Source organism: Cervus elaphus, chromosome 18, assembly GCF_910594005.1.
Source record: "Cervus elaphus chromosome 18, mCerEla1.1, whole genome shotgun sequence".
Taxonomy (NCBI): domain Eukaryota; kingdom Metazoa; phylum Chordata; class Mammalia; order Artiodactyla; family Cervidae; genus Cervus; species Cervus elaphus.
In genome coordinates, this window is record NC_057832.1 from 16,062,467 (window position 1) to 16,072,957 (window position 10,491).

Consider the following 10,491-nt stretch of genomic DNA (forward strand, 5'->3'; position numbering starts at 1 on the left):
ATGAGTTCTCCCCGTGGGGAGCCTGTGCTCAAAAGCTGAACGAGGATTCAGCTGCTCTGGGGAAGGAAGGCGAAACACAAGCAGTTAATCTCACGAGGGTGATTCCAGCTGGAAGCTCCGGGAAGCTGGCGGTGATCATGTTGCTGCTTCCTGAAACGCGCTTCGTGATTCCCTGAGAGGGACCGACCCTGCCCTCAGACACACCCCAGCAGCTGTCCATCTCCCCAGGATCCAGCATGAGGGGACCCCTGCCAGCAGCCTCTGGAGCCCTCTAGTGGCACCAGGTTCATCACTGCCTGGGGACCCCTCATTTAAACCGTGGTGTTTCTCATGCACATGGAATCTAGAAAAATGGTACAGAGGAACCTATTTGCAGGGCGGGAATAGAGATACAGACAGAACGGTCAAGTGGACAGTGGGGAGAGGGGAGGGTGGGACGAACTGGGAGATCAGGGCTGACGTGTATGCAGCACCACGTGTGGACAGACAGTGAGGGGGAAGCCACTCTACAGCGCAGGGAGGTCAGCTCAGGGCTCTGTGCTGACCCGGGGGGTGGGGTGCAGGGTGGGGAGGGACGGGGGCTCCAGAGGGAGAGGGTACGTGTATACATATGGCTGATTCACTTTTATAGCAGAAACGAACACAACATTGTAAAGCAATTATATTCCCCCCAAAAATAAATGACGTTTCTGTCCCAACACTTGGAGCAATGCAACCTCTGCTCAGATGCCCCCTGGACACCTGTCAGTGAGCCCCACACTGGATGCCAGGGTTCCGGATGAGCTCCGTGGGCGCTGAGACCTGGGTGAGCTGGTTCTCAGGTCACATACTGTGTGAATCAGCTCTTGGTCTCTGTAAACAACTCCATGTTTAGTATGGGCTGGATCAGAGAGAGGAGGCGGCCTGGGGCTGACGAGGGTCTCACTGTGGCGGCAGATGCTGTGGGATAACAAACAGCCGCAGAGCGGGAGCTCTGGTGCTGGGCAACGGCGATAGAACCAGCCTCAGTCTCCTGGTCTGCAGAATGGACATGATTATGGTGTTATTGGGCTTCCCAGGGGGCGCTAATGATAAAGAATCCACCTGTCAATGCAGGAGATGCAAGAGATGCAGGTTGGTCCCCTGAGTCAGGAAGATCCCTTGGAGGAGGAAATGGCAACCCACTCCAGCACTCCAATGCTCTCGCCTGGAGAATCCCATGGACAGAGGAGCCTGGCGGGCTACGGTCCCTGGGTCACAGAGTCGGACTCGACTGAGTGACTGGGCAGGCCCCTACATCGCGGGCCAGCACCAGGACAGGATGGCGAAGCGCGCGGCTCCCCAGCTGGTGCCCACGTCCCTCTTCAGCGTGAGTGTGCTCATGCTCAGCTCTGACCGGCTCTGCAGCCCCACGGACTGCAGCCCGCCAGGCCCCTCTGTCCACGGGGATTCTCCAGGCACGAACACCGGCGTGGGCTGCCATGCCCGCCTCCAGGGATCGTCCCTCCCAGGGATCAAACCCACGTCTCCTGCATAGGTAGGCGTGTTCTTTACCACTAGCGCCACCTCTCTTCTGAAAACTTTAAATCCCTCCTGACAACATTTAGCCTAAAATTCTAAAAGATTGGGTGTGATGAACACGGTCTTCTGAGCAGATGACAAGAGGTGTTTTTCTGAAGATGGTGGCCCCTTTCTCCTGGTAACGAGTTTCTCACCCTCTGTGGGGACAGAGGGGCATGGGTGACATCAATGTTGGAAGAAAATGGCATGCTAATGAGTTACAGATGCATGGTTTCATACTGTTCTCTAGGCGGTGAAGTTGTGAATCAAGTCATGACAAGAGACTCAGACAAATGTCCCTTCCCTTTCCAGCACGTCCAGCTGTCCCATGCGTTTGAGGCACTGGTGCGCCAGGACACCCGCTTTGAAATCTGTGCAGAAGTCACTCTGGGGCTGGTCTGTTTCCGGCTAAAGGTATGTCTAAGTCGACTTCATTGTCTGCGTTTTCTTGACCGGGAAGAGAGGAAGCTGTCATTCATTACATCCATCCATACATCGACTGAGCTCCCCAGAGACCTTGCGTGGCTCCCCACCAGTTTTCCAGTCTGCTGCTCCCACCTCCCCACCCTGACTTCCCACAATTCCCACCCTTCTCCCTGGTACTCGGACTCCCTGCCCATGTGTAGCTGGTGGGAGGATGCTGGCCATTTTCTCCATCGATCCAACTGTAGCATTGGAATCCTTGAAGGACTGACCCATGCGTGGGCTCATGGGCCCAAGAATGGTCCCTGGACCGGCACAGCATCACCTGGAGCCTGTGAGGAGCCAGGCTCAGCTCACTCAGAACCCACTGACTCGCGCCCCATATGCCCCCAGCTGCTGGTGGAACAGGGGTTCAAGGGGTGCTGCTCCCGGGGGCTCTGTCGTTCTGCTGCCTGAGGGTATCGGCCACCTCTGCTGAGAATCACAACCATATTTTCCACAAACCCAAAGGGCACTGCTCACACAGGACCTTATCAACCAGCCTCATGTGGAGGAAGCCAGTAGCTTAGCCCTAACACCCTGACCACTCTCTGGCTAGCTTTCCATTTGCAGAGCCAATCCTATCCACAGGCCTCCGTGTCCAAGTCCGCAAAGGGAGGGAGGAGAAGGCACGATGGAATCACCGATTGTCAAGGTGCTGCCCATCCAAACGTGGCCCTGGTCTTCCCCTTTCCTCCTCACACTGACTACACAGGCTTTCAGGGCTGGTGAGAACCACACATAACAACCTGGAGGCAAGAGAGCAGAGTCATGACACAAGAGCTGGCAGGGAGATGTGAGGCTCACAGAGAGACACCTGAGCACAGAGGGCAGAGCGTCACAGACACCTGAGCGCAGAGGGCAGAGCATCACAGACACCTGAGCACGGAGGGCAGAGCGTCACACAGACACCTGAGCACAGAGGGCAGAGCATCACACAGACACCTGAGCACGGAGGGCAGAGCGTCACAGACACCTGAGCTCAGAGGGCAGAGCATCACAGACACCTGAGCTCAGAGGGCAGAGCATCACAGACACCTGAGCTCAGAGGGCAGAGCATCACACAGACACCTGAGCTCAGAGGGCAGAGTATCACAGACACCTCAGCTCAGAGGGCAGCACATCACACAGACACCTGAGCTCAGAGGGCAGAGCATCACAGACACCTGAGCTCAGAGGGCAGCGCATCACACAGACGCCTGAGCTCAGACGGCAGAGCGTCACAGACACCTGAGCTCAGAGGGCAGAGCATCACAGACACCTGAGCTCAGAGGGCAGAGCATCACAGACACCTGAGCTCAGAGGGCAGAGCATCACACAAACACCTGAGCTCAGAGGGGAGAGCATCACAGACACCTGAGCTCAGAGGGCAGAGTATCACAGACACCTGAGCTCAGAGGGCAGAGCATCACAGACACCTGAGCTCAGAGGGCAGAGCATCACAGACGCCTGAGCTCAGAGGGCAGAGCATCACACAGACGCCTGAGCTCAGAGGGCAGAGCATCACAGACACCTGAGCTCAGAGGGCAGAGCGTCACAGACACCTGAGCTCAGAGGGCAGAGCGTCACAGACACCTGAGCTCAGAGGGCAGAGCATCACACAGACACCTGAGCTCAGAGGGCAGAGCATCACAGACACCTGAGCTCAGAGGGCAGCGCATCACACAGACGCCTGAGCTCAGACGGCAGAGCGTCACAGACACCTGAGCTCAGAGGGCAGAGCATCACAGACACCTGAGCTCAGAGGGCAGAGCATCACAGACACCTGAGCTCAGAGGGCAGAGCATCACACAAACACCTGAGCTCAGAGGGCAGAGCATCACACAGACACCTGAGCTCAGAGGGCAGAGCATCACAGACACCTGAGCTCAGAGGGCAGAGCGTCACAGACACCTGAGCTCAGAGGGCAGAGCATCACAGACACCTGAGCTCAGACGGCAGAGCGTCACAGACACCTGAGCTCAGAGGGCAGAGCATCACAGACACCTGAGCTCAGAGGACAGTGGTCAGCTCTGGCGCCAGGAGCAGGGCCCCGCAGGGTGAGCTGAGGGCGTGCTTCAGTCTGTGCTGGTGCTGGCAGCCGATAGATGTGATGTTTTTGCCATCAAGCAGTTGTTTTGTTTTTACCGCCGATTTTCTTGATGGATTTTAGTTTTTTTAAATTTTAGCAGTTTTATTGAGATGTAATCCACATACCATATACTCTGTCCATATAAACTATACATTTCAGTGATGCCTAACCTGTCCCCGGGGTTGCACGGCTATCCCCACAATCTAGCTTGAGAACATCTTCATTCTCCCTCAAGGAAGCCCCAGCCCCACCCCTGGGGCCACGGATCTCCTTTCTGTCTGTGTGGACCTGTCTGCTCCAGACATTCTTGTTAATGGGACCATCACTGTGCTACCTTCTGTGACCGGCTTCTTTCAATGAGCATCACGTTGTCAAAGTCAAGACTTTTATTTTCTCCTCCCCGTTTACTTGGGCAAACCTACCCACATGTCCCTTCCCGCCCTGGAAGCCCAGGGGCTTCTCAGAAAGCAAAACGTTTCTTCTGTGAAACTTGTTACTTCTATTCCGTGAATCCAGTTTCTCCTTGAGGAGGCAAGTTGTCCAGGCATTATCGCTCGTTTCCTGCCTCCGTATCTGCTATCTTGTTATGTTCTCCTTTGCCCTGTTGCCGTCTGCTGTGGAGGTCAAGTCTGCTGTTGCTACCGTTGTTACACCTCAGGCTGTTTTCTGTCTTTGCCTCTGTTTAGTAGAAAACATATCTTGTCCGATCCATTTGAAAATGGTGAGCAAAGTTTTCCAGACTTGCTTGCTTTTATTTCCTGCCAATGGCACTTTCAGGCATTTGCTCTTCCATTAAGTCTTCCTGGTGAAGTTCCATCCTTTCAAACCATCATTTCCACCTCCTCACCCTCATCCTGTAGCGGAACCTGCTCTAACTGGATCTGATGCAGCAGCAGTTTCTCGGTGGCCTTGGGCCCATACACTGTCCACGGGCCACTGGTCAGAGCCTCACGCCAGTCAGCGACCTGCAGGCTGCACAGACGTGAGGCCCGGGTCCTGCCTCTGGCCGACCAGGACATTTCTCTTCCCACTGTCCTCCCTGCTCTCAAGATGGACTGAGAACAGTACAGTCTACTGTGGGTCATGCGACCCAGGATGCTGGCCCCATGTCCAGGCCCTTCTACATCAAGCATGAGGCGTGTGGGGGTGGAGTCCCTGCCTGAGGACAGAACCAAGACAGAGGCGGGCGAAGATGAGAAGGGTAACCGGCCTGAGCAGACGGGAGGGCACGGCTCCCAGTCTGTGTGACGCATGCCCTCCACCTGGGCCTCTAGGTATGGGGCCCCCAGCCTCCCCGTCCAAGGCTGGCGGGCTGCGCCCCTCCAGAGCAGGGCCACTGATGGGCCTCTGGTCCACAGTTCGAGGACAGTTTTCCAAGAGTCTAGCCAGAAGCTGCCTATTACGCTCCATTTTCTACACAGCAATCGCCTACATAGGAAGGCGTTCCATTCCGAGGAGGCATTCCTTAAGTTTAGTCTGTTTGCAGGCTTAATGAAATTAGCCTAGGTACCCAACTAACACAATCGGTATAGAGTACTGTAATAGGTTTGTAATACTTTTCACACAAATATTACATTAAAAAATAAACAAAAATAGAGAAGCATTTTTTATTGTATAGCACAGTACCTCGAATAGCACAGTAGGACCAGGCATAGCATCACTGCTTTTATGCTCGCTTCCAGACTTCCTGGGCACGAAATAAAGATACCTCCCTACTGCGCTCTGATCCCCTGGAGAAGGGAACGGCTACCCACTCCAGTACTCTGGCCTGGAGAACTCCCTGGGCTGTAGAGTCCACGCGGTCGCAGAGAGTCGGACACGAGTGAGCGGCTTTCATTCACTCACCCACTGCACTCTACCCGCGACTGTGCAGTAAACGACCCAAGGGCGCGCTTGCAGAGGATGCAGGCACACGACCCGCCGGACACGCTGACGCGACTGCATGTGTGAACGCACACTCTCATCTTTGAAATCTCACAACTTCAAGGCTCCTACGCAGGAGACTTACTGTATTGTGAGATTTCTCCTGTATGTTTCCATTCACTGGTGCCATTATACAGTTCTGCTGTTTAAGCTCATCAACTTAGAGGTAACACGTCTCGGAACCTTCATTTTTTCTTTGTAAACCTGGGTCACAGAAGGTTCATCTTTTGACAGAACACTGGAACATGAGCAAATTGTTGTACAGGGGAGGCAGCCCTCATTCAGGCCCACGTAACGATTACTTAGTTGAATTTTTTGACTGCAAATGAAAGGCCTGTGGTGGGGCGGTTCTCCCGCTGACCGGGGACTGCATCACCCAGCACCTACCTCGCGTCGTGATACATGTTTGAGCCTCCAAAGATCTGAGTGCTGCCTTTCTCAACCTGCAGGGTTCCAACAAACTGAACGAAGCTCTTCTGGAAAGCATAAACAGTGCCAAAAAAATCCACTTGGTTCCTTGTTCCCTGAGAGACCAGTTCGTGCTGCGTTTTGCCATCTGCTCACGCACGGTGGAGTTGGCCCATGTGCAGCGGGCCTGGGAGCACATCCAGGAGATGGCGGCCAAGGTGTTAAGAGCACCGGGGGAGGGAAAGGCAGGTAAGCCACCCTGTGGGGAGAAGTCCCTCCACCCTAAAAGAGGGAGATAGAGCCAGCCCTGTCTGGTCCGGAGAAGTAGGAACATACCACATAGGGAGTCTTTAGAAACTTCCATAGATTTCTACTTTGTACTCTTTTATTTGACACTATCAGTCATACATCTCTGTAATATCCCCTCAGCTTTCTCCAGTGTTACCCCCAGCTTACAGTTATAGCAACTTATAAACTAGCAAATGGTAGATAAATGAAAATAAGTGAAAACACTCAAAAAGGAATTTGACATGACGGCTGGTTTGCTGTCAGGAAGGACCACGTTCATGTTGATTTAGAGAAAGAAAATGTTAAACTATTGCGCATCAGTTATAGAAACCCTGAAGACAGTGGGCAGGTGACTTGTAAGAAAAGCATCTCACAAACACAGCATTGAAACAAGTTGGAATGATGTCTGTTGAACTGCAAGGGTCTTCAGAGCCTTCGCATTAGGTTATTTTATGAATGTCATTCCATTGGAGTTTTCCCACCACCTTGATTTCTTTCTTCTTCCTTTTGCCCCACTTGGGGGAGGTGGGTGGTAGAAGCTTCAGCTTTTCTTTCTTTTTTTATATTAAACAAATAAGAGGTTTATATCTCTCTAGAAAGAGTTTAAAGAAAGGCAATCAAGGGGCAACAGTGGGGCTTTAAGAATCATCAGGATCCCAGGATCCTTCCTTCTTGATTCCCTGCTATTTTTAGCATCAACATAGAACACCTGTCTCATGGCCCAAAATGGTTGTTCATACTCCAGCCATTGCATCCTCATTCCACTTCTCTTTCTTTCTTTTTCTGCTTTGTGCCCATCTGTCATCACCCACGGGGGATGCAGAACCTAAATGTGTGATGGAATTAGTTTTCTCAGTGCATACAACTTGATCTTCTGGACTCTTAATTTTAACTATGAGTACGTGAGATATTAATACTATAGTGCAGTGGTCCTCAACCTCTAGGATCTAATGCCTGATGATCTGAGGTGGAGCTAATATAATAATTATACAAATAAGGTGGACAATGAATGAAACAACTTGAGTCATCCTGAAACCATCCCCCCACAAATGGTTCATGGAAAAATTATCCTTGACAAAACCAGTCCCCAGTGCTGAAAAGGTTGGGGACTGCTGTGTAGTCCTCAAAAAATCGGAAGTTAAACATTGCATTGAATTTACGTGAGAGGTCCAATCCAGGCTTCTGGTCCATGAGGTCAGAGACACGCCTCTTTCAGGGCATGTCCTGAAATATCAGGTCCTTTTCCTGGCTCAGCAAACCCTTTTCCTAAAGGTCTGCTGCTCATAAGCTGAGGGATCACCCTTCAGGGAGCAACACCCCAGTTAGACTTGAGTATCTTGGGAAGGTGTTGGGGAGAAGCCTACAGTTCCAGATTATTCCACTGCTCCACAATAAGCATCTCTGTGTGTGGTGGGGATGTGTGTGTATGTGGGGGGAGTAAGATAAATTCAAAACAAAACCACACAGGCAAACACTCTAGAGGAACATTTCTGCAACTCTATGTGTATCTTATCATGTCTTATTCCCCTATGCCTGGAACAACACAGGAGACTCCAGCTCAGAAAACTCATTTGAAACAGAGGCAGGTCTCTGATAGAAGTAACAATTACTCCGGAGTAATTATGCATGTGTGCGTGCTACGTCATTTCAGTCGTGTCTGTTTGTGACCTCATGGACTGTAGCCGCCAGGCTCCTCTGTCCATGGGGATTCTCCAGCCTAGAATGCTGGAGTGGGTTCCCATGCCTTCCTCCAGGGGATCTTTCCTCCAGAGGTCGAACCCAGGTCTCATGTCTCTTGCATAGGCAGGAGTCTTTACCACTAGCACCACCTGGGAAGCCCATGTGGAGTCATTATTTGTTGTTCAGTCACTAAATCATGTCCGGCTCCGTGACCCCCTGGACTGTGGCACACCAGGCTTCTCTGTCCTTCACTATACTTGCCACCAATTCCAAAGGTAATGAAAAGGAAAATTTTTTAAAATGGAGGATACAATAGTAAATCACAATGCATATATGTTTTAGTCAGATTAGTTAGAGTGATAAAAATCTTAATACTTTGGTTTTACTTGTGCTTATGTTAACGTGCTCAGTCGGTCTGACTTTTTGTGATCCCCATGGACTGCAGTGCATCATGTTCCTCTGTCCATGGGATTCTCCAGGCAAGAATACTGGAGTGGGTCGCCATGCCCTCCTCCAGGGGATCTTCCCAACCCAAGGATCAACCCCCTGTCTCCTGCATTGGCAGGCAGATTCTTTACCACTGAGTCACAGAGGAAGCCCCTTGTGCTTATGTAAATTATAACAAATGCAATGGTCACAGTTCTGTAGGAAAGAAGGAACTATCCCTATTTTACATAAGGTAGGAAATAGGGCCAAGATTCTAGTTGACATTAATAAAATGTGTCATAGAGAAGGGGCTTCCCAGGTGACTCAGTGATAAAAAATCCGCTTGTCAGTGCAGGAGACACAGGAGACCCTGGTTCGATCCCTGGGTTGGGAAGATCCCTTGGAGAAGGAAATGGCAACCCACTCCAGTATTCTTGCCTGGGAAATCCAATGGACAGAGAAACCTGGTGGGCTACAGTTCATGGGGTTGCAAAAGAGTCAGACATAACTTTGCGACAAAACAACAATCATAGAGAAGCCAGATTGGCAATAAAAGCTCATTTCTTCCAGTTCAAACTCTTTTCTATTTCACAGATGGAAAAGTATATTCCTTCTCTGTGTTCCAAGGAGGAGTATACAAAATTCTGACTTTCACATTTTTAAAATATAGCCATATGTTCCTGTTCTTTTTTTCCCCTGTAGAGATCAAAAATTGAAATTATCTGAAGACTGGGATGAGAGGAAACTATGTATCAGCCCAGCTCCTCAGAACCCAGCCTGTATGTGGCACGTGCTTCTTCTCCAGTTCAGTTCAGGGCTCTTTGTGACCCCAGGAACTGCAGCATGCCAGGCTTCACTGTCCATCACCAACTCCCAGACTTTACTCAAACTCATGTCCATCAAGCTGGTGATGCCATCCAACCATCTCATCCTCTGTCATCCCCTATTCCTCCCGCCTTCTATCTTTCCCCAGAGTTATCCAGAAAGAATCCCATGATTGCACCTTTTCAGCCACTCATCAATGAAAAAATATTATTTGCTACAAGTTATTCTCAGTGAATATAGCTTTTATTCATTATTTGGCTATGACTTCTGTTGATTAAAAAATCATATGTTTCTATGCCTTTGAAGTTGTCAGTGGGGGTAAAGCCTTATTGAAATATCGTCCAGGGTGATCTATGATTATGGGATTTATTCCTGTGGTATTTAAATTGTTCTGTCATGTGGCTTAATGCTCAATAAACAATGTGAAGTGTTATGAGTATTGTGTCTGGTGAGCATCCTGTTCTGTACCATTGAAAATCGATTGGTATAATGTGGACTTATCCTTTCCAAACAGCTAAAGATATGATGTTCCTGGGTATTTTTAAATGACATTCAGTCAACAAGCATTTAGGTAGTGCCTAGTATATATCTGATGGACTTCCCTGGTAGTGTTGGTGGTAAAGAACCTGCCTGCCAATGCAGGAGATGCAGGAGACACTGGAGACGCAGGTTTGATCCCCTGGGTGGGAAAGATTCCCTGGAGGAGGGCATGGCAACCCACTCCAGTATTCTTGCCTGGAGAATCCCCTGGACAGAGAAGCCTGGCAGGCTATGGTCCGTAGGGTCTCAAAGAGTCGGGCGTGACTACAGGAACTGAGCACATATGCATGCAGTATGTGTCAGTCACTTCTAGATGTAAGAGCAACATG

General features: G+C 50.6%; 1 protein-coding gene across 5 annotated transcripts in view; it reads left to right on the forward strand.

Annotated features, from left to right (window-relative positions):
* The window catches only part of DDC (dopa decarboxylase), an 87,488-nt gene extending 77,433 nt beyond the window's left edge, over positions 1–10,055 (forward strand). For all 5 annotated transcript variants that reach the window (XM_043873122.1, XM_043873121.1, XM_043873123.1 and 2 more), the window contains 3 exons: positions 1,852–1,953; positions 6,445–6,652; positions 9,500–10,055. In XM_043873122.1, coding sequence (XP_043729057.1) covers positions 1,852–1,953; positions 6,445–6,652; positions 9,500–9,513 — 324 coding nt within the window. In that variant the 3' untranslated portion in view covers positions 9,514–10,055. The remainder of the gene's footprint in view (positions 1–1,851; positions 1,954–6,444; positions 6,653–9,499) is intronic.
* The last annotated feature ends 436 nt before the right edge of the window (positions 10,056–10,491 follow it).